Source organism: Meriones unguiculatus, chromosome 1, assembly GCF_030254825.1.
Source record: "Meriones unguiculatus strain TT.TT164.6M chromosome 1, Bangor_MerUng_6.1, whole genome shotgun sequence".
In the NCBI taxonomy this organism is placed as follows: Eukaryota; Metazoa; Chordata; class Mammalia; order Rodentia; family Muridae; genus Meriones; species Meriones unguiculatus.
Window position 1 is genome coordinate 194,618,208 of NC_083349.1, and position 25,322 is coordinate 194,643,529.

Sequence of the window (25,322 nt, forward strand, 5' to 3'; positions counted from 1 at the left end):
TATAAAAAGCTGTTGAGCCAGGTGCCATGGTGCACGCCTGTAATCCCAGCATCAGGAGGCAGAGGCAGGAGGACTGCTTTGAGTTCCAGGACAGCCTGGTCTAAAACCTGAGTCCAGGATGCCAAGGCTACACAGAAAAACTGCCGGGGGATGGGACGGGAGCAAAAAAAGGTGTTGAGATTATCAAAATTAGCTTGCTATATGGGAATATTCATGTTTCTACAATAAAAGAAAAACAGAGCACTGAACATACTGCCTTACAGCTACTCAATAGAATGAACACATAAAAGTAATTAAAAGAATCACCAGGCAATAATGACAGGGCGGGAGGGCTGACTAAGAGCTACCCTAAGGCCCATCGAGACCTAAACTCAGTGTTCCTGCTCCTGCTCATACACCTAGCCTTAGGCATCCTCATTATCAACAGCTTCAGGGTGGACTGAGGGAGACATACACAGATGGACCAACCTTCGTGTTAGCTGCAATCCAATTAGAAGTTTCACTGTCATCATCGCACTTTTTAATCCACTTCTTCAACCACTATTTGAAAATAACAACAATCAGAATATAATCTAAAGGCTTAAAAGGATAGCAAATTGTTTCAGCACTTAAAGGAAAGCAAGCAATAGATTATCATTAGGCATTTTCTCAAAGTAGGAAATTTGTAGCTATAAGATCTCATTTATATAGGATCAACCAAAGAATTTTGTCTGGTTAAGGTTGGGTGGGGGAGCCTAGAACCTTGAGAAAATTAAATTGTTGCTCCCCCAAAACGAAATGTAACAACTGAGCTGTCCTGCTCATGGATATTCTAAGAACAAACAGGAGCCTGACTCCATAACGAATGCACTTAAAATACCTGCAATGATTACTTGAAATAAAAAGAATAAAATCCTCTATTTCTAGAAAAAAGTCACCAGTTGTTATCTTTAATCAAATCTTAGAAATGTATCATCCTGCTTAAAACAAAACAAAACCACCTCACCTTACATTTAACCGGATCATGCCAATTTTCACCACAGTTAAAGCTGAAAAAGACAGAAAAGGTTTAGATAATTAATCCTACTTACTGGAAGTTTAAAACAAAACAAAACAAAACAAAATCAACCATCACACTCTAGAGTTACCTAGTACTGTTAGCAAGTTCTAAATGTTTGGGAAATAATAAGGCAGGGAAATTTTGTTTATTTTATAATAAATTCTTAAAAATTAGTGTGTACTAGGACCAGCATATACAGCAGGTATTCACTATGTATAAAAGGAGAACTAAAAGAATGAAGACATGCCTGGCAACAACTACACAGTAGCTCCGCTAGACTGTCTCATTCAGATTATACTCAGACGCTTCTAACAACGCTTCGTCAATACATACTTTATCTGCATTCACTCAGTACTCCAACCTTAATTTGCAGGTTAATTCACAATTCACACTAATATGCAGTAAACAATACATTAAAAGCAAACAGGCACATCCTTGCATAATGTCAATATATTAAAATCACCCCCATAGACAGAAATGCAATTAACCAATCTATTCAAAACAAAAGAAAAGAAACCCAAAAGCAGGCATGGTGGCTCACATCTATAATCCTAGCACTAAGCATATGTGTGTTTACAGGATAGGGTGTCAATGAAGAAAACACAATGCTCATGAAAAATCAAACATCAAGCTGGGCAGGGCAGCCTATAAAATCTATGTCTCAAGAAAGGGAAAACAGGGAATTCAAGGCTACATAACACCCTGACTCAAAATGGGGAGCTCTCAGGGGGATGACACAGAATGGTGTAGCCAGTGGTAAGGAGGCCACCAGGCTCCAATAGACTGTTGCAAACTAATAGCTATAAAGAAGGAACTCAGCGAGTCACAAAATGAGATATGAATGTGAAATTTGTAGTGACCCAGTGGTAAAGGATGGCAGACAGGGAATGAGGGCAAGAGTCAACAAAATACACTGTATGTGTCAAAAAAATAAAACTTATACAAAATGAAATGGGTGGTTAATAAGATTGCCAAAGAGAATACTGAAGGAAGTCAGGAAAATTATTTCTCTAACAAGGTAGGCAGGAAAGGACCTTCTAGTATATTCCACATTTATTTTCTAACAAAAAGAAACAAGGAGTTAGAAGATCACTCAATGAGTAAGAGCATTTGTTGCTCTTGCAGAAGACCCAGATTTGGCTGCAAGCACCACACCTAAAGGGGATCTGCTGATGCTCTCTTTTGGTCTCTGGGGCACTAAATGCATGGTATACAGACATACAGGAAAAACTCTCAAATATATTAATAAATCTTTACAAAAAGAGAAATGTTTATTAATATATTAATTTGAAAGTAGGTATGGAATCAGATTTCACATTTTCCTCGTTATAAAGGTTATGTGTGGTGATAGGCATAGGTGTGCTTTAGTAAACACTTGAAAAAAAAATCGAAGACATCTTTCTTCATCTTTGACCTTATGTCCAACAGGTTCTCTCCTACCTTTGTTGTCCACTGCTGTGGATACTAAGCTAGCTGGCTCACAAACTCCCAGTGATTCTCTTGTTTTTGCCTCCATCTCACCACAGGAGCACTGGGAGTTCAGCTGCACCCAGCTTTATGTGGTTCTGTAACTCAGGTCCTAACTCCTGCAGAGCAATCACTTTACTCACTGGGACCCATCTCCACCTGTCATCCTAAAATAGTAACACACTGCTCATCTTAACACAATTTGCAGTTGTCAACTTATTTGATCTCTGGGGATATTTCCATGGCTATTCTATAAGAATCAAAAGAGTATTGAAACATCAGCAAAACATGTATTGGTAGCTCTAGATTTCCTCTTTTCTTTAGAAGATTGTAAGATTTTTACCTTTTGCTATATTCTACATGAACCCAGATCCAATTCCAATGTTGAAACCTAATCACCAGTATGTTGGGCATGATGACACACACCTTTAATTCTAGCACTCAGGAGACAGGTGGATCTCTTTGAGTTCCACAGGTCAGTCTAATCCATTAATAAGTTTTAGGACAGTAAAGACTACGTAGAAAGACTCTTGTCTCAAAAAAAAAAAAAAAAAAAAAACCAACTCCCCAATCCACCCCCAACACACACCCACACCCGGGGTGATTCTAAGTTGATTATGTCATAAAGGGCCGCATTCATGAACAATACAGCAAGGAGATGCAGACAGCTGCCTTGTTGCTTCTATTATGTGAGATTACTCATGAGGTTATCCGCTATATAGCCAAAAAACAAAACAAACAAACTACACTGACAGAAGTAATCCACAGCATTCTGACCCAGGACTTCCCAGCCTGAGAAGTAAATTCCTGCTATGTAAATAACAGAATACCTTGGTATTTTGTTATAGCAGATTACCAGGCTCAGAAAGGAAACTACTAATGAGAAGTGAGAAGTACTCTTTTAACAAGGCCTACAAAACAGTAGATCTGGAACTCACTGATAGACAGGTTTGGGGATGTGTCAGACAAAGGTCGCATTGTCCTGAACAGACTATACAGGGTGATTGTGGCAAGACTTGATAGTGGAGGCAGAGGTCTCCTAAACAGAACCTACGTGGGGCTAAAGGCAATAAAAGTCATTCTGCTGATGTCTCTCAAGAAAATGAGGAACAGGCTACTGTAAGCTGGAGGACAAACCATTCATTGGAGAAAGTATAACCTGACTTACCTGTGTCTGTACCTTACTGTTTTATGTAAGGTTACCTGTGTCTGCACCATACTGTTTTATGTAAGGTTACCTGTGCCTGTACCATATTGTTTTATCAAAGGTAAAAATGTACAAAAAAAGGAAACTCAATACACTGACAACAACGTGGTCAACTGAAGGTAAAGGACTTAGAGATGATTTAATAATGAAAAAAAGGAAAACAACTTTCAAACTGAAAGATTCTCAGGCTACCAATTTAAAGACCCAAGTTACCAAGAAGGACAACCAAAATGACCTGCACGTTTAATCCTTGTGAGATCACAATTTGTCCAAATCAAGACATTTGTTTTTAAATAAACTGTACATTCTTTACCTTAATCTGTGACAATATACAGAGCCAGATGGAACAAAATACAGTAAGACAAACAGTAAGCTGAACCAGATAGATGTCACAGTGGGTAAAGCATTGATGGCCACTAAGCTTTGGAGTTTGATCCCAAGCAACCACCACACCCCCATCAAGCACACACACACAAGCTTCTGAAAATTAAAAAAGGGCAATTAATCAATATTTTTGGGTTTTCTCTCATCATAAGTTAAAGTTAAATACAAAGAAAGCCGTGATTATAGCGCCATTTCCCACAATGAGCAGTGCATTCAGTAGGTGAGACACATGCTTATCGCAGCGCTTAGGAGGGTGAGCAGGGATTAGCCTGAGTTTGAGGTCAATGTGGACTACGAAATGAGACTGACTCAAAATGACACACAGACACATGCACATGTGCCCCCACTACCACACACACGCCCCCACACACACACCCCATACATCTCAAAACAAGCAAAGCAACAAGAAAAACTTAAGATTTGATTTGTATCTTACTTTAAAACAATATATTAAACTAGTATCAATTATCTCCCAGCACAAAGCCCCCCCCCCCATTTCATCACCAACATTAAAAAGAAAAAGTAAAGACCCTATATTCACTTCCCTCATTTAGGAAATCACTCGCTTACCAAAACTGGCGCCCGCATTTGCAACGAACTGGTTTCGCATCAGGATATTGGACTTTAACAACATGGTGGCAATCTGGGGCAGGACACCACTTTAACAGTCTGTTGCACTAAAACACAAATTAGAACATCTTAAAAGTGACAGCAAGTGAAACTGTGCAAATATGTTGTAACAGCTAGGGTAAGGTCAGAAGCGAGAGAACAAACCATGTACCGCCTGCTGTAGCCTTCTACAATAGTGCTTTTTAACTGTGCTATTTTGTCATTATAAACATCATCTAATCAGAAGTGTTAGCTTTTTCTGCATCTGGGAAGATATATAGTATTTCTATTTTACTGTATTAACAACACAGGAGATTTCGTTGACTTGAAGGTTTTCAATGTTAAGCAATTCTTGCAACTTTGTATTTACTTGAATTCAGGAATAAAGTCAAGGAGCACGCATTAGGCAAGTGCTTCACTAGCTGAGCTGTCTCCCAACTCTAGAGTGCCCGGTTTGCCAGTTCATTATTTGTTTTCTTCGGTTCAAGGGACCAAATCTCGTACCTGCCAGGGAAGCCTTGTAGCACAAAGCTGTATCCTCAGACCCTCACTAGATTAGTTCTCTTTCAAGTTCTGATAAACGTAAGAACTGTCCTTTTGTTCCCCTTACTAATCCCACTGAGACTTCAACAGCCCTTAATTTTGGTTTCTGTCTGTATCTATGTTTTAAGACGAGCTCTTAGGCGGCCCAGAGTCCCCTCAAACTTGCAATTCTCTTGCCCCAGCCATTTCACTCAGTGCTGGGATTTCCAGGTTTGTATCACCCCACCTAGGTCAAACACAAACTATTAAGTATATTTATTATGTAAGCATGATATGTCTTAAGTAACATTCTACACCAGGCTTCAAAGTCAAGCTGGGGGTATAACTCAATGGGAGATCAGATGCAAAACTTGTACATCTGAGTCCTAGATTCCCAGGTGCACCGAAAAATTTCCACTCGCCGGATCACCTCAAAGTGGCCGGTGCACCTTACTTTAAGTTTTGTAGTTAGTCTCTAGCACAGATGAAACACCACACTATGTTGATGCTGCTAGAACGGGTGCTGGCACTGGCAACAAAACCTGACATTAAATAATTGTTTTGTAACCCACCTACAGTGTTCTGTGTATAATTGCCATCAGAGCACAAAATCAGTAGGAACGAACGTGCAATAGGTATTTTCCAATAAGCTATTTTTGTTTGTTTGTTTTGTGAAATAGGGTATCTCTTTGTAGTCATGGCTGTCCTGGAACTCATGAAGATCCTCCTGCTTCTGCCTTCCTGAATGCTGGGGTTTTAAAGGCATGTTCCACCATATTCACCTCCAATAAACCTTAATTTACAAACACAGGGAAGCCACAATTTGGGAAAACAAAACAAAACAAACAAAAAAACCCTGTATAATATAATTTTAAAAAATTATGTGTGTGTAGGAGGGCCATGCTTTGCCTGCATGTACGCCTATGAGCCGTGTTCGTGATGGTACCCACAGAGGACATAGAGGGCATTGGGTCCCCTGGGACTGCAGTGCGAAAAGCTGCGAGCTGCCATGCGGGCGCTGGGAACAGAACCTAAGTCTCCCTGAAGAGAACACAGTGTTCCTAACCCTGAATCACCTCTCCAGCCCAGTAACTACAGTACTGTTTATCTGCAATGAATCACAAGACAACTGTAGAACTTAACAATGTTAGGACACCCAACATGATTATGACATGTTTAATAACATAGTGTAAGTCTTTGCTAGAAATAAAGAACAGTAAAGAAAAATGACTTTTTTTCTAAAAATGGTAGCAGGTTCTTGTTAGTTCGAAGACTAGCATTATAGATGCTGGGAACCTGGTATTGAGGAGGCAGATAGGTGAATCTCTACAAGTTAAAGGCTACTTGGTCTACATAATGTGGACAGCCAAGGCTACATGGTAAGACCCTGTTTCATAAAAACAAAACAAAACAAAAAACAAAACTACAACAACAACAACAAAACCCTACCTAGTATTTCTATAAAAAACAGAATTTTGAAAACTAAAATTAGAGAAATATAAACCGCTTACCTCTACAAAGCTATTTGTTATTAAATGCTGATATTTTAATTTAACTTTTGAATCTGTGATCAGGCGCCTGAAACCAAGAATAAAACAATTTCATTGAGTTTATTAAGCCAAGTTTTACAACATGTGTAATAATAAAATGTAACTTCAAAATTGCTTATGCTATGGCATAAAACTAAGTTGAAAATGTCAAAATGTATACCTTCTATCAATCAATCAATTAGCGCAAATAGTGATTTCAACAACGTTTCTGTAATATGACTTAGATAGACAATTTCCACATATCATATAATCTAAATATTCTATTTTGCCAAGTTCACATTGCAGTCTAAAGACTTTAAGTTTGTGGTCCTTGCAGCTTTTTTGTCAGTAATTCTTGCCCAGCTTCCTTTAAACCCTTGACTGAGTACATGAAATGAAACAGATGCTGTCAACAGAAATATTAAAGATTGGGCCCGGGTTTTGTGAATAGTAAAGTGTATGTAATTTTAAGGACTGCCTTCATGTTACAGTTCTTGGCAATTAAATGAAATGGAAAAAAAAAAATGACAGCAACCTGGTTTTCTCTCTCTATCCTATACACTTCCCCAAAACAATTTCTGTAATTCACACCACAAAGGCATGAGTGAGGAACCGTGAGGCTGAAGTCTCATTAGTTTCATATAAACAGCATTCTGAATGTCATAAGAAAATGATGTTGAAGCTGAGGACATAGTTAAGTAGTTAAGCAACTGCCAAGCACATTCAAGAACCAGGGTTCAAACACCACTATCAGGGTTTTTTGTTGTTGTTTAGGTGGTATTAAAACCAGTGGTAATGGGAGATGGCCACTGACAAAATAACCTTTTAACATAATATAGCCCAATCCTTGAGTGAGGCAATTTTATATGCTCTGGCTTCATAGTTGATTCATTACCACCACCACCACCAAAATAGGGTCTTTGCAGTATGTACTCTGGCTGTCCTAAAACCTACTATGTAGACCAGGCTAGCCTTGAATTTACAGAGATGTTGCTGCCTCTGCCTCCCAAGTACTGGGAATTAAAGTCATGAGCCACTTAATGCCCATTCATGCCCAGCCTTTTCGACCTTAAGTTTAAAATCCTCCCATTGTCCTTCCTTAAGAGCCCACTCTCTTATGCTGCTTTCAGGTATACTCTTGTCAAACCATATGGGGACAGGGAAGGCAATATCACTCTTGGTAGCTTAGGTTGGCCTGCTTAGGCACTGTGAAACCAAGTGGACCTGCAACTTTCAGTGCTTATACGCGAGGAGAGCCATGCCTACATCCCCAACATACTGTTGTATTTCTTCAAAAATCCTAAATCCATACTTCTTCGGGAATAGTACTACCTAGGACTGGTCCCCGCCATCCCCTTCCCAGAATGGAAATAGGAAAACAGCAATAAGGGGACTTGAGGTAAAGCAACCTGTGTGTAAGAGTATGGCTCTTTGACCTCTATATACCTCAGGTTACTAACCTGAAAAAAAAATTGTAAAAGTAAAGTACTGTGAAAATAAAAGTGTCTGACAAATAGTATACACTCAAACATTAAAACTTTGTCCTAATTTTAATTATAGCAATTGCCTACATAATCTTTTGCTTTGATATCTATCGTTTTGCTTGCTTATTCCCACACAGTAAGCTCCATGAAAAAAAAAAATGCTGTATCCAGCACACTCACTGAACTATGAAGTGTTTGATAAGTATTTTTTAAATGAATTAACCTTCATATTCATGTTGAAAGCGAGGCTTAACAAAACTTAGTCTATTTGACAGTTCCTCAAAAAGTTACACACAGCATTAGCGCAAACTGCTTCAACTTCCCTCCTACATATACACACTTGGAATTATATCTTACACAGAATGTTCATATGATAAAAACTTTCACAAATTAGTAGAAACAGAATGAACTCAACAATAAAAAGATCTAAATAGTGATTCACGCCACAAAGTGAATGACTCTCAAAAACAACTATGCCAAATAATGAAGCTAGGAGGGGGAAATAATAAACAACAGAATCCCAGGATTGTGATTTCATTTATAGGCAGGCATGGTGGTGCATGCCTGTAATCCTAGCACTCCGGGAGGCAGACGCAGACAGATTTCTGTGAGTTCAAGGCCAACCTGGTTTACAAAGTGAGTCCAGGACAGCCAAGAGAAACCCTGGTTTGAAAAGCCAAACAAACAACAAATCATTTACATATGATTTCTAGATTAGACCTCTAAATACACAGATAAACCAGGTAAGTGTTTGGTAAGGGTTTTGAGGGATGTAGGAGTGGTTGAATGGAAACAGAATAATGAAAATAATTTAGAATTGACTATCATCCTAGCATTTAGGAGGCTGAAACAGCAAAGTTTTTCCTTTGACTCCAGCTTGTACTGCATAATAAGACTGTTTCTTTAAAAAATAAAACAAAACAACAAAATCAGGAGCTAGGAAGCCCTAACAACTCCACCAGTGAGTCCCTCTCCCGCCACCTCTAGTGGGCAATCTAGTGCCTCGTGGATTTAAGACAGCTAAATAAGAGTAGATAACTCTAAGTCAGATGCTCTAGTTGCAAACACATTTTATGTATCTATTATCCATAATGCTTCTCTGATTTTACACACTATTTCTTACAGCTGATCCTAGTTTAAGATGTGATTATAAACCTGGCATGTTCTACTAGGACTTGTAAGAAAAAAATGACTAACAGTTTCCACCTAAAATTTCTTTTGAGAGATACAGAATGACTTCATACTGTTAAGAACAGCACTATTAAGATAAATTAAAGTTTCAGCTATTAATAGGTGAATTTCAGGAATACCAGTTGCCATAACCTTTGTTGAAAAGTCACTAGACCAATTCTCTGTGGAGGGCATCTCTCAGATAGTCCAAGAAGATTCTCCTGTACTCCTACTGCACACACAACAGTACAACACAGAAGCATTTAACTACCCTCCAATTCAGAAATCATACCTGCTTCAACAACAACAAACCCTACAATGTTATACAATTTGAAATCAAGTGACTCTGCTATAATGAAACACCATAATCAGAAGCAACTTGGAAAGAAAAGGGTTTGTTTCGCTTACACTTCTGTAATAGTTCCCCACGGAAAGAACCGAGGGCAGAAACTTACACAGAGCAGGAACCTGGAGGCAAAGCTGATCCAGGCTGCTTACTGCTTGCTCAGGACATGTTCAACCCAGAACCACCAGCTCAGTGTGACTCCACCCACAATGGGCTGGGTCCCCAAATAACCAATCATTAATTAAGAGAAAGCCCTGCAGCCTTTCCTGTGGAGGAATGTTGTCAATTGGTGCTTTCTCCTGATGTCTTCAGTTTTATCAATGTGATATAAATTAGCTAGTACAACTACTAGAGAGTGCTTATGCATAGAAAGCACCTTCAGTTAAAACAACTCTGCTATAATTTAGTTTCAATAAAAACATTTTCCTTTAAACTCTTTCTTGATATAAAAACTGCAGACAGACACCAGCAATTAAATAACGTCACATGCAACTCTCACCATATTTATGATTCTATATATTTTTCCTTTTTGTAAATATACAATCATCTCTCCTTTTCCCTACTTTCCCCTTCTTTCTTGAAACATCATCTCACTAAATATCCCAAAGACCTCAAAACTGTTATCCTGATCACCCTCCCAAGACCTATAGACTGCACGCGCGCGCGCACACGCGCGCACACGCACGCACACGCACGCACACACACTTCCCAAACCTAATAGTCAAAGCAATCTTCTCTGACTCTGAATTCCTCTGTCCAAAACAGTCACATGATCAAATAAGTTGAGTAAAGGCCAAAGACCACATAACAACCTGCCATTCCTTACAAAATCTGTCCTGTGCAGTTGCCGCTAATGCGTCTTTGCCCCTCTCTACTTCAATCGATACATTTACTTGAGGCCAGCCTGGTCCACAAAGCAAGTCCAGGACAGCCAAGGCTACACAGACAAACCCTGTCTAGAAAAGAAAAAAAAAAAAAAAGAAAAAAAAAAACCAACTCTAAACCACACATTATCTAAACTTTTGAAGACATAATAAAAACTTTGTTCATCAAAATAAATAATCTTTCAGAAATGAAGGGCAAGCCACATTTTATATATTGTAATATATACAATAAAAATTGTTATAATGTTTTAAAAATTCTTAACCATTTAAGAATTACTAATAGACCAAAATAATTTAAGAATGGAGACATTATTCCAGTGAGAACTTCATTAAAAGAAGTATCGGGGCTACAGAGATGACTCAGGAGGTAAAGGCAAGCTGTCAGACCTGATGATCTGAGTTTGAGCCCCCAAGGCCTACATGGAATGAGAGAGCTATCTCACACAAGCTCTTCTTTCACCTCCACATGGGTACCATAGCATGTATGGACAATAAAATAAATGTAGTAAAAAAACTTAAAGAGCTGCCTAAACTGATAATGAATGTAGAAACCAAGGCTTTATATTATCTACTAGGAAACTGCAAATTAAAACCACATTCCCACAAGAATGGGCAAAGGGCAAAAACTCGCATAAATAGTATATGCTCAAACACATTAGAAAATCATTTGAAAAGTATTTTAGAAAATCTACTAAACTTAAATATTTTAGTCCTGATATAACCCAAGGAAATCAATGTATGTGTGCCAAGACATATTGAAATATCCTTTAACATTTTACACACTGGCCAATCAAAAACTTCAAGTCTCTATTATCTGGAGAATCAGACATTATATAAAAATAATAAAGATATACACACATACACCATACCCGAAAATATACATATAGTCATAAAATACACACGCATGCACACATACACACCCCAACAGGCCAGCTCAGCTTGATGAAAGGAGGAACCATTCCCAAAGGTTGTCTTCTGCCTTTCAAATATGCTCAGTGGCACGTGAGCCATCACTCAGCTGAACGAATATACACATGCATTCAATAGTAATCAATTAAAAAAATACATGCTACACCATTCAACTTAAATGATATTCAAAACTTGACAAAAAAAAAGGCTCACAGTTATATGCAGTTAGGAGCTTTGTAACAGACATATACAATTTTCTAACCAACCCATTGGCAAAACATAAAGAGAATCAGTGACAGAACAGAAAACAGGCAAAGGCAATAACATATGGTAATTATACACTTCCTATGTTAGAAGATGAAGGACCGTATAAAGGCAGCAGTTAGCTCATACTAAATAGCAGGGAGTTAAACTTTGATGGAAAACGTGTTTTAATATCAAAAATGATATTTTTCTTTTTTCATACAAGTATAGAATTAAGAACAAAAGGTGACCTAGAAGTCAAAGAGTCTATGAACCATTAAAAAATATAAAGATTCTGGGATCAAACCCAGGACTTTGCTAAAGTTAAAGAGATACTTATCAGCTACACCCATAGTCCCCAGTAGAAATTATAAACACAATGAAATAATTCTCATATAAATGAATGGCAATCAACCTGTCGTTTCTGAAATATAGAAATAAACCTTTTTTTTTTTTTTTTTTTTTTTTTACGGCAGCAGGTGGCGGGGGATACACTCCATAGGATGTGGAATCAGAACCATCACAATTCCAGATGAAGTTGTTACAACTGGTTAGTTAAGATGAGACAAAACAGCTGGACAAGGTTTAATACACTTGTAATTAAAGCACTCGGGAGGCTGACCAGGAAAACTTTGAGTTCAGGACCAACTTAGGCTACAAAAATGATGGGAGTCAATATACTACTTGAATATCTTCAAAGACTAATGTAATATATAGATATAAGCTCTCCTTTATGCTGAGATCACTAGAAAAGCTACATACAGTGAGAGAGAGCCTAAACAGGTAAATGAAATTAAAGATCAATTATTATGAATAAAACCACATTTATTTGGTCACAAGTAATAAATGGTACATAATTCAGACAAATAATTTTCATTAATTTCATGAAGGTATCAAGAAAAAAAAGTCTTGTGACAAAGAAAACATTCTTAAAGTATACCATCTGCACAACTCTAGATGAGGCCAACATATAGGGAAGACTATTTAGACTAATATTCTTGATGGTAAACAAAATTCATTTTATTTACTCACTTTCAATGAGATATTTTTATGAATGCCACTGATAATGACGATGATATATTTCCTCAGAACTTATTTAAAGATGCTAAGCAATAATAATTTTAAAATGGCGAATGCATTCAATTACCATTATTAAGTATTTAAAAGGAGCTGGGCAGTGGTGCTCATGTCTTTAATCCCAGCATTTAAGGGGCAGAGAAAGGGGGATCTCTGGGAGTTCGAAGCCTGCCTTGTCTACAGAGTGAGTTCCAGGACAGCCAAAGCTACACACAACCTATCTCAAAAAAGTATTAAGAGGACTGGAGATAGAGTTCAGTGGCAAATTCTTGACTCCCACATAATGGCTGTAGGTCTCTAACACTGAGAAATAAGAAATCTGAGAGTCAGAGTAATAAAACAGGTTGGTAGTAGAGAGTAAGTCTAGAATGTAAGAAACACAGTATTTAAACCCCCTGGAAGATGAAGAGGAAGTAGGGGTTACCTAAGTCTAAAGAAGTACTAAGACTCCAAGGATCAGTACATTCAGGGTATACAAAAATGACTGATTCAGTCAATGTAAGCAAGATAACTTTGGGTTGTGCAGCTCCAAAGAATAGGCAATAAGAAAAGCTAATTGGAAGTAACTAGAGAGTGAGTTTAGAAACTTATAGGACATGGACCAAATCAAAATTAAAATCAAACTGAGTCCTGAATGACTCAAAAAAATGAATGTTAGAAGAATTAAAAGTGGTAAACATGATAAAGACAGAAGGCCACAAAAAAGACAGAAAATTTCTTTAAAAATGCAAATAAAATACACAGTATTTTCATGAGACCAAGTCCCTATATAGCTGTAACAAAAGGTAAGAAAAAGACGAACAGCATAGGACCACAGAGGATACTTGTGAAATACTACTTGAAGGTCATAGAACTATGAAGAAATAAATTAGGAGCCAATAGCAAACGTCTAGAAAATGATAGCCTAGATCATGCAATGGCAATAGGAACAGATAGAAATGAATACCTATTCCTACTGAGGTAACTTGAAAGATGTTAGGGTGTAGAATGAACTGAATTTGGTACAGGAGTGAGTATAGAAGATAGGAGAAAAGCAAATCAAGAACACCCAAGATTAACTCACGAAACTCCTTAATACCTAGTGATAACTTTCTTTGATAATGAGAAGCAAAAAGAGTGAGTCTGGTGGCAAAGGAGGTGATGACTTAGGCTGAATTAGGATACGAAAATCCCAAATTCAAAAAAGTATGAGTAAGAGATGCAAATCTGGTATTTCCAAAGTATGACTGGTGAAGGCATTTAAATTATTCTAGGACAAAGACACCAACTTAATAGTCAAAGCTCGGAAGTAAGTTTTTTTGTTAAAGTGTCTTCAACTTTAAATGCATTCCCAACCTGAAACCCAAGGTGATCCATACAGGCTGGATGACTTAATATTCTAAATGTTTTAAATATTTTGCTTTATGGATATAGAATGATCCATAGGAAGGCATATTTTAAAATGAGGATTTTAAAACAGAACAGAGCTATCAGCATCTAAACACTTCAGGGGGATTAAAAGAAAGAAAGAAAAAGAGAAAAACAAAACCATAAAAAAAAAAACCCAAAAAACAAAACCAAACCAACAACAAACAAACAAAAAACAGAGAAAGAGACAGAGAGAAGAATGGAAACAGGCCAGTATAGAAAACAACAGTTTAGCATGCAAAAAAAAAGCCCCATTTTCAACTAAAGATTATGTTAGTTAATAATAAAAAAAAAAATTGAGCCACAATTGAGTGAATATAATCAAGACAATTCTTTTTTGGAACCCAGGTGTTTGAGTTCCCAAAGCTTTTAAGAAGCTATTATAAATAATAGAGAAATTACGTTAAGTTTTAAATAATGAAACCAGCGAAGTCTCTCAATAAAATCTACAGAAAACTATCAAGATACAAATTGTATAGATGAAAAGCATAATTTCAGTTTCCCAGCCCTGAAAAACAAAACAACACAAAAAGCAGAAATGAAATAAAATACAGACTGAAGGGTTGAACAAACATAAGATGGCAAAATCAGGCAATACATAAAAATAAACACAAATAAATAAATTAAAAAGAACTTTCTAATCTATTGACCCAAAGTGTTTGGAAAGTAAAAAGAAAATTAACTAATGAAAATAAGCAGATCCTCCAGAAAATCTGTGGCAAATAAAAATATCAGTAGGTGCAATGGGATTAGTATGGGGTCAAAAGGATAGAAGCTGTTGTTGTTCAGTGGGCAAAGGGCTTGCCATGAAACTGTGAGGACTGTAGTCTAGATCCCCAGCATCCACATACATAGACGTGACCAGTGCTGGGATTATAGGTATGAGAACCATAGCAGTCTCACACGGGGATCGAACCCAGGGCTACATTATAGGTAAATCCTCTCCCAAATGAGCCAAATCCCGACATTCTCTACTCTTTCAGTTCCTCTACTTACACTTAGAGCATCACCTAACCAAGCAGCTTCCACTACATCTGACTTGTGCTTTCTGTCGAAACTGGAGACTGCATTCCACTATGTAGCATAAGTTAGCTTCAAGTTTGCAACCCACCTTCCCCAGCCGAGTGTACCACCATGTCTGACTACTACTCTATCAATTAAACTTTTAGTCCTTAAATATTTTTTTTCATCCTATATTTCTCCCAGGAGTGATGGCTTCCCTTGTCACTTGTTTCTTCTACTTGCTTCCCATTGATATAGCGACTCCTAAATTCCCTTTAACCTACATTACAAATAACCTTCCAAACAAATCTCATTAACCAAATATTTCTCCACTCTACAGCATCCTCCACTACATCAAAGCTGTATTTCTAAAATACACGTCATATTCCTACAGTCTTGACTATATCGACTGTCTATGACAGAAATCATTACCAACTGTTAAACTTTCCATCTATATCTCTAATGGGACCCTCCCCTCTTTGATTAGCCACTGCAGAACATCACTATTTAAAAATAGGAACATTTTAGGTTTGACTTCCAAGCATTGTCTCACTCCTAATTTTTACTCCTTTTATGTTATTTCTAGTCTTAAGGAGTAACTTTTTCTTTCTAATACTACTTTACATATACATATTATACTTACATTGTTATGTTATACCTATTATTGTGAACCTTTTGGGGAATGGCATTTTGTGTGTATGGTACGAAAAATGTCACCAGCAATTTCTGAAATGACTCACAGGACACAGTGCACTGGCTGGGAGGATGAAACCAACAACACTTAGGAAAAAATACAATGAACAAGAATGCACAAGGGAACGAGTTAAAGACAAGCGGAAGAATGACAGCAGCTGATTTATTTTTGGTAACTTAAACAGTAATGGAAAGAGGACTAACTCTAAGACAAACGAGAGTAATACAGAGTTGGGGTTTATGCCATGTTACAGGATATTTGATTACTCCACATAGAAAACCTACTTGTTAGCAAAATATAAAAGTCTAAATAGACATTACATTTGGCGGATGCTGTTGCGTGTGTCCTGAAGAGATCAGGGGTATACCTGATTTGGGTATACCTCTAAAAGCATTATTCAAAGAATGCTAAAGAACGAAAAATTCTTGCCTGTCATAGGAGCATGTTGTGACCCTATGATCCCAAGCAAAGTTAGACAGGGGCCCTCAGGCTACCCTACCACTTGCCTTGGAGCCAAGCCCATCCCAACGATGGAGAAATGGTTCAGCCTGCCCAGGGGACAGGGGAGGAGCTATAGACTTCTTTTATAACCAACTAGAACTTTAATAGTCCTCCCCTTACCCTTGGCTTTGAAGAGCCTTTATGGAAAAAGCTCTGAGTTAAGAGATGGAGATCTTCTCTATTTGGGCTTGCAAAAAAAAAAACAAAACAAAACAACAACAAAAAACAGAAGCAGCCACCAGGAAAAAAGATAAACAGAATGCTAGGGAAGAGAGCTAAACGGCCCTCTTAGGTTTGGAGGAGCTCAAGAGAAAGGTGAACCAGCTAGGTAAAATGACACAGATAGAAACAGGTTTCTAAAGAGCTAGTGGTTTAGTTGTAGATAAGACTTGTAAATAGGTATTTTGTATATGGTTCAGAAAATAAAGTTACCTCGCTGAGCTAGCAGGTTTTTTACTTCAGTTTAAGCCTCCCATAACATTTACTGGTCTAAATATTAGATAATTTAAGCAGTTACAATACCAGGAACTCACTATGCTTCTTTTGCCAAGTTTCTTTCTTCGCTCCAAACTGTACAGGAGAACTAGTCTACAGCCTCCAGCTGTAGAGCACTTTTGGTAGCAGCACTTGAGCAGAGAGCACTGTGTCCCTGAGCAGTGCAGTGAGTGACTACCTCATCAGGAGTGCTCTGGTTCAGCCTTCTGCTCAGTGAGGCAGTTCTCTGCGGAGAATGTAAGTGTTGGAGTTCCTCAAAGGCTGCCAGACTCTGCTCATCACAGCTAAATTTCTTCTTTTTGTAAATGTTTTCTTTTTCTCAGGCATTGTGTACCTGTACTGAATCTATCCATTCCTGATCCTCTCTTTAATCCAGCACATATATATTTTCATGAGTCACATTTCTTTTCACTATTTTTCATATTGGTTAATTTTGTTGTGGGTGCTGGAAATTAAAGCCAGGACACCTCACATAGGCTGAGCAACTCACTGAGCATCACTCCTAGCCTCCAAAACTCTTCCCTGATTCTATCTTAACCTGTTTCCCATAGGACAATCAACACATTCACTATCCTATTACAACAATTTCATCAGTTAGCAAAATTTAGCTATCACGTATTGCCAAATTTACCCTAAGAGTGACTACCTAAGCAAATTGCAAGTGTCTTTTTGTATTATAAAGGAATGAGCAAGGAAAAAAAAGTCCCTTCATAATTTTAATAATTTACATAATTTTAATAATTTACCTTCTCAAAAGTACTGAGTCAAAATTAATTTGGTTTAATCAACAAGACAACATTTGACATGCAGAATCTATTAGAAATACTTACATTACTGTGTTGTCATCCACTAAAATATCACAACCATGAGCAGGACACGAAATAGTCTGAAAAAGATTGAAATTTAAACTATGCCTTCATTCAACAATATGTACGGGACATTACCATTCCCTGGCACTTTGCTAGGTTCTGAAGACACTTCCCTATTTGCAGGAGTTCAATCCTTTCCTTTTCTATTACATGAAGTAAGTCTTTGGGGTAACTGTCCTTCAAAACAATTGTTTTCCCCCCAAATACAAAACAAGAACGTTAAAAGCAAAATACCAAACAAAGCTCTTTACTAGGATAAACCTGATAGAGATTATCAGAGGTGATACCTGATTAACTAGAATGTCACATTTTAAATCTTAAGACTTTTAATCTAGAAAAATGTTTAATCCTGAAAATTTTTACCTGGTTATATTTATGAAAGGGCCTAAACACTACATATAAATTTTATAAGTGAAAATCAAATTACCTGTCCCATGCCTTCCTCCATTATTTTGGTAGTTAAATATTCACTCCAGCACTGCATACAAAACTTATGTCCACATTCAAGGCCAGTAAAATACTGTAACAAAAATAAAGAAACTTTAACAAAGACATTTAAAAAAAAGTAAAAACTACGTAACACCGCAAAGCTCACAATTTTCATATACCTAGTAACTACCCATTTGACAATAACCAAAAAGCTCCTAATGACTTCTATATGATGAATTCAGACATGCAAATACTTTTAGCACAGACTACCTAACAAATAGAAATGCATCCGTAGTTAATATTTATAAATTTTACACAGGTAGACAAGCTTGAATTAAATATATAAATATATGATAACCTTACCACTCAACACAAAAGATGTTCAATTTTGTTTGCTTTTATAGAGATGTAAATCAAACCACAATGACAGACCATATAACACTCACTAGAAAAGCTGTAATTAAAAAGATACTATCAAGTACATAGATGAAAAAATTGGAAGCCACTTACAAAATACTGTTTCAGAAAAACTATCACAACATCGGGAAATAACCAAGCAACAACTATGTCAAAATATTAAATGCAGTTGTCATAACTTCTGTCTTGGTTAAGTAACCATGACAAAGCAATGTGTTAAAGAGTGTTTACTCTGCAGAGCATGGTTCCAGGTTAGACTCCATAACCATCATGGCAAGAAGCATGGCAGCAGGCAAGCTTACATGTGACATAAGCACAAGACAGGGACAGCTAGCTGAAAACGGCAGAGGTTTTGAAACCTCAAAACCCACCCAGTGATACACCTCCCCCAACAACCCCCTGCTCTTTTCCAAACAGTTCCACCAGCGGAGGCCAGGCATTCAAGCAGATGAACATAGGAGGACGACTCTTACTCAAAACACACCACATGACCCACCGTGACGCTTCCACTGTTTACTACTCAACAGGAAGGAAAATACGGATTCCTAGAAAAACTCGTATTCTAGTCACTATGTAACAGACAGGCATAATAGCCAAAATGCAGTAACAGCTCACTCTTCAACATGTGAAACAACTACATAATCAAATATTTAGTCACAAAAAAGAAATAAAGTTCTGATAGATGCCACAACATGAATGAACCCTGAACACATGCTAAATGAAAACAGCCAATGACAGAAGGCCTCACACAGTTTGACTCTGTTTAAATGAAAGGTACAGAACAAGCAAATCCTGAGAAAAAGAAAATATGTTTTTGTCTAGGGCTGTAGATTTTTGAGAAAAGAGGAATGAATATTAAAAGGTATAGGTTTGGTTTTTGTGTATGGGGGTATAAAAATACTTAAAATTTAAAAAGTCGGGCATGGTGGCACACACCTGTAATCCCAACACTCCAGAGGCTGAGGCATGAGGATCTCTCAAGTTCAGGAGCAGCCTGGTCTACAAAGTCAGTCTAAGGCAGCCAGGGCTACATAGAGAAACCCTGTCTCAACCAAACCAAACCAAACCAAACCAAACCAAACAAAAAAGACGGCGACTAAAATTTTGTACAGCTAAAGCTACATATTCAAATCCTGTCTCAAAAATAAAATAGTAATTATTAAATGTGTAGGAAATCGAGTAAAAACAGGTAGAGTGGCACATGTCTATAATCTAGAACTCAGAGATAAGGCCTAAGGGTCAACAGCTGAGGGCCACTCTTGACTACATGGGATACAGCTCAGTATTCAAGCACTTACCTGCAAGCATAAGATCCTAGGATTAATTACCGTTAACTATGAAATAAATAAATAGTTAAGACTAATGGAAAGCTAGGCATGTACCACCATGCCTATAATTCTAATACTAGGAGGCTTAAGGCAAGATAATCAGAGAGATCCGGGATAGCCCAAGACAGCCAGTACAAAGACCTGGTCTCAGAACAAAGAAAGAAAGATTAACAACAGACTTTGTTCTAATCTTCACTTACAATGTTTTAAAAGACTAATAATTTAGAGGTGATGGGTGCATGAAGTATAGTCTAAGAGTCAAATAAATGGTGGCTAACTTGTTCTGCTTTCAGAACATTTTACAGGGCTGACGATAGAGCTCAGAGGTAGTTTCTGTCTAATTTGTCTGATCTCCTAGGTTAGATTCTCTAGCACTGCCAAATAAATACATAAAACAACAGAATCAACCTTACAACATTTATGATTAATTTTGACCAAGTAATAAAAAGTTTTAAGCTTTTAAAACAATACATTTAAAAACATTGAAATTTTTCTCAAAGAATTTTTAAAAATACTTTCTCTTAGAAACTAAATCAGCTAAATCACTTATCACATTAGCCTGGTAAAGCTGTGTTGCCACGGATGTGAGAATTTACAGGCAAGGCTACTAACAGATAGGTGTGTTCGTGGTGGCACGTGCCTGTACCTGCGGCAGCTTGGGGGATGGAGGCAAACAAACTATTCCAACTCACAAGGGGTCGGGGCCACAGCACCCCAGCAGCTATCCGTCTGCACCGAGCACCATGCATGAAGTTATTGCGCTTCAGCCTGCACACAGACAGGCCCACTTAAATAAAGCAGGGAAGGCCTGACCGCAGATTCCTTTGCATCATGTAACTTACGTGGAAAACTTACTCTACTTGTTTATGCCCTATTCTGTTTCAGCAACTGCTGTTTTCATTTTTGCTATGTACTTTCACAGACATCCTGATGCACACAAAGGGTAAGAGAAACTCTTCTCCTTTGTATTTTGTTACTTTTGTTGTTGGGTTTTAATTTCTGCAATGGCTCCGTACTGACACACTATTTCCCTTTTATTCTGTCCTTTGAAGATTTCTATTATTTAATTACATGTACATGTGAAGGAATGGAGAGTCTGCACATGTGTGTAGATGGCCAAGGAGATCAGTTTCATTGAATCTCCCTGGAGCCTGAGTTACAGCTGCCCAGGGTGGGTGCTGGGAATTGAACTTGGGTCCTCTCCAAGAAAAATAGAAAAGGTGCTCTGGCCCTGTAGTTTACCTCCTTTCTAAGTGCAATTTCCTTAACACTATTAATGGACACACAAGACTCTTTTTACAATACTGTTGTCACGCTGAGTGTAGTCCCCTTTGGAAACAGATTTCTCAGGAGAGAGACATAGAGAAGATGACAGACAGATACAGTGTGACCGTGACTCCCAGCCCCTCCTGTAAGCAGTAGTAGCAGTTCTTACTGGGAAGAGAATATAGTCTACCACACCCATGCCAACAGTTCTTTGTCAGAGCTCTCATCAATCTAGCATGTGAAAACAAAGTAAATGATTTAGGTTTTAAAATACATGTATTTTTAATTCTTTTCGGGTTTTTTGTTTAGTTTTTCTAGACAGGTTTCTCTGTAAACCAGGCTGGCCTCAAATTCACAGGTAGCCGCCTGCCTCTGCCTCTAGACATGCACTACCATACCCAGCATTTCTTTAAGAATTTTTTTACTATGTAATTTTAAAACTTGTATTTACCCTCATTCCTCCCGGTAACTCCTCCCACATCCACATAAATCCCCATTTGAATACTTTATTCTTTCTTTTCTTTTCTTTTTCTTTTTTGTTTTTTTGAGACAGGGTTTCTCTCTGTAGTCTTGGCTGTCCTGGACTCACTTTGTAGACCAGGCTGGCCTCTAACTCACAGCAATCTGACTGCTTCTGCCTCCAGTGCTGGGAGTATAGGTGTGTGCCACAATGTCTGGCTTTTCAACCAACTTTGTGTATGTGGGGACAAGAAGTGGCGGACAGGTGTTAGGGAGGGAGTTCAATTCAGTCCATTTTGTTTCCTGGGCATTTTCTTCATATAGTTTGTGCTAATTTTTCATTGTGTTATCCCATGTCATCCCATACCACCTCCAATGACTTAAGGGACTTAACTGTTACTAATTTAGGTAACCGGTCTTTAAAATTATACAAAATCTATTTAGTTTTGAGTCTGAGTGCTCACACTGTGGTGCCATGCAGACTTTACTTACAGACAGTAGAAGTCTCAGTCATTAATCTATGGATTCTAAATTAAGCAACTTTGAGTCTGTTTCTACCTCCATATTGTTTCAAGATCGTACCCTACACCATCTGCCTTCTCTGCAACTCCTTCTCTACAATACATTAACTTCTCCTAAGTACACCCTGTTCCACTGCTTTCCATTCTTACACCTGGGCAGTTTTATCTTCACTCTATTCCAATCTCCTCAATATTCTCTCCAACTACTAGTCTATCTTCCTAAATATTCAAGTCATCCTTCTCTCTCTCCTAATAGTTAACATTTCTTTCACAATTTCCCATCTAATTTATTCCTAGCTCTTTTTACTGTCTCTCTTCTAAATGGTACTTTTAAAAGTTTACTACATTTTCTAATTAGCTACTACCTAAAATATGCTTATGAAATTAATGCTCATGGTATTAGATGCAAAGAATTAGAGAACCAACAATTCTATATAGAGCATATTAACTGTTATTTTTTAAAGTACCAAAAAGCAGCCATGTAAAGAAGTATAGGCCAGTCCTGGAGTTGATTTTGTAGGCAGAATAACAAGTACACAGTAGGTCAACGCGAAAGGTATAACAATCACATTGCTACCCTCACTAAAGAGATAGGGCACTAGCTACAAGACCACAAGAATCTTCCATGTCATTCTTTCACTCAAGAATCACTGCAGTTAAGAGATTAACGGTCATAGTAATTAATGAATGACTGCTGGAAGTCCTAAATCACTGTGTTCACTGCACTTTCTAATCCAAGGTCTATTATCAGAGAATTTTACAAAATGACAGATTAGCTAGCAAGACATGGTGTGTGCCTACAGACTCAGAACTTGGAGAGCTAATTAAGATTTTAAATGGTGATATAAAAGCCACTATGAGTAACAGTAAATTTCAGGACAGTCTGAGAATATAGCAAAACCTTTACCTAAATGAGTAGAAATAAGTTGCTTATCTGTCTAAAGAGAGTGCAAACCCTAACCTATTGTCTGAACACACATGTTCACTGTATGAATGTATGCTGAAGAAAAATGTGTTATTCCAGCCACCCTCTTCCATTTAGTCCATCATATAGTTTCCTTTCCTCTTTGACAAGTTTGCTTCTAACTACCTCATGTCCAAGCTCCCTTGCTTCCTTGGGCTTCCCTTTACTTAACTCATGAAACTTGACTATTCATTATGTTGTATATCAAAAAAGTATTAATAACTTGTCACCTATGATCTTAAAAGATCTAAAGAAACTTTAATGTTCAAAAGCAAATTTTTAATTTCTTTTGTGGGGAAGTTGGGGGAACAGAGACCTAAAACTCACTATGTAGACAAAGCTTGCCTCAAACTCAAAGAGATCTGCCTGCCTAGGCCTTCTGAGCATTTGGCATACACCTTTAATCCAAATAGCAGATTCCTAAAGTTCAGCAAGTATCTCATTTTTGGGTAGGGTAAACTGTGATCAGATAGTATCATGAAAAAAATTTTTCTCAATTAAAAAATATCTCAGCTTTCATCCATCAGAAATTGCCTCCAAAATTAAAGCCATTCTGGTTTATAATAGAATAACCAAGTCCTCTATCATTTCTCTCAACACTGTAATGGGATGGCTTAGAAAGGAAAATAGAGGGCCTAGAGAGATGGGTCTAAGATTAAGAGCACACACTGCTTTTCCAAAGGACCTAAGTTCATTTCCCAGCACCCATGTCAAGCAGCAGCTCACAACTGCCTCAAGCCCCAGCTGATCTGACACACCTTTCTGGCCTCTGTGCACAAACTGCTCCATACATACACATAATTAAAAGTAAAGGTACAAATTATTTTGAACTAGACCACATTCTCTCAAGTAGTGTTGGGGCTTAATGCCAGAAGCATCAAGATTCTGCATGGGATTTTTAACTTGGGGACAGGACTTGTCTGTGTAGCCTTGGCTGTCCTGGAACTCACTCTATAGACCAGATCTGCCTACCTCAACCTCTAAAGTTTTGGGATTAAAGGTGTGGGCCATGACACCCAACTATTTAACAAATTTTAAGTCTTAAAGAATATAAATTACTTCATAAAAGTGAGCTATTATAGCACATTTTACATTTTCTAGTAAAATGATGGAAGGAAGGAAGGAAGGAAGGAAGGAAGGAAGGAAGGAAGGAAGGAAGGAAGGAAGGAAGGAAGGAAGGAAACAAACCAAGGGAGCTGGGAGCTTTAATCCCAGCACTCAGAGAAGAGGCAGGTGGATCTCTGAATTCCAGGTCAGCCTGATCTAGAAAGAGTCCAGGACAGTCAAGGCTACACAGAGAAACCCTGTCTAAAAAAAACAAGACAAAATAATACATACACGCATACATGCAAACCAAGTGATGGAACGTGCCTACAGACATAGTATTTTGGAGGGTCACAGGATCTTCGCCTACATTTTAAGCTATTTTGATTCAAAATACATAAGCACTGTCAAGACTAAGAAATTCTTTAATCAAGTACAACAAAGCTGGTGACTATGAATTTACAGTGCTCAACCTAAGACTCTAGTAAATTCAAAGTAAGACCCTCTCTCCCAGATAGTTAACTCCAAAGTACTATTAGAAAGATTTATTTAGCTCTCTCTGTTCTCTCCTTTCTTACTCTCCTTGCCTCGCTTTCTTTCCGAGTTGGGAGGGGACCATGTCTCTCTCCTTGCCTCTCTCTGTCCACCTCTATCCAATAAACTCTTTCCTATAAAAAAAAAAAAAAAAGATTTATTTAAGCCAAGTGTGTTAATGTATGCCTGTAATGAAACTCAGAAGACTAAAACAGAAGAGTTTAAGGCCAACCTGAGCTATGCAGTGACCTTGTCTCTGAAAATGAGAAAACAAAACAAAAAACCCTTCTTCAACACATACACAGACATACAAAGTGCATGAACACAGACTCACCATTTATTTAAAAGACTACTCATGTGGCCACTATACAATGGAAAAATTGCCTTCTAGGAAGATAAAGGTACTGAACATTTACGTAAGTAAGAGGAAACTGTATGACAGAAGTTCAGATAAACATGTTTCTTAAGAAATCTCTCAACACATTAATAAAGCTCCATGAAGGATTTCAGGTGACACTGCTG

General features: G+C 37.7%; 1 protein-coding gene across 1 annotated transcript in view; it reads right to left on the reverse strand.

The window, feature by feature from the left end:
• Positions 1-25,322, reverse strand: part of Arih1 (ariadne RBR E3 ubiquitin protein ligase 1) — a 99,404-nt gene that overhangs the window by 20,225 nt on the left and 53,857 nt on the right. Inside the window, exons 4-9 of the mRNA XM_021638793.2 lie at positions 18,266-18,358; positions 17,800-17,855; positions 6,740-6,806; positions 4,668-4,774; positions 986-1,028; positions 469-540 (exon numbers count right to left, since the gene is read on the reverse strand). Of these exons, the coding sequence (XP_021494468.1) occupies positions 469-540; positions 986-1,028; positions 4,668-4,774; positions 6,740-6,806; positions 17,800-17,855; positions 18,266-18,358 (438 nt within the window). The remainder of the gene's footprint in view (positions 1-468; positions 541-985; positions 1,029-4,667; positions 4,775-6,739; positions 6,807-17,799; positions 17,856-18,265; positions 18,359-25,322) is intronic.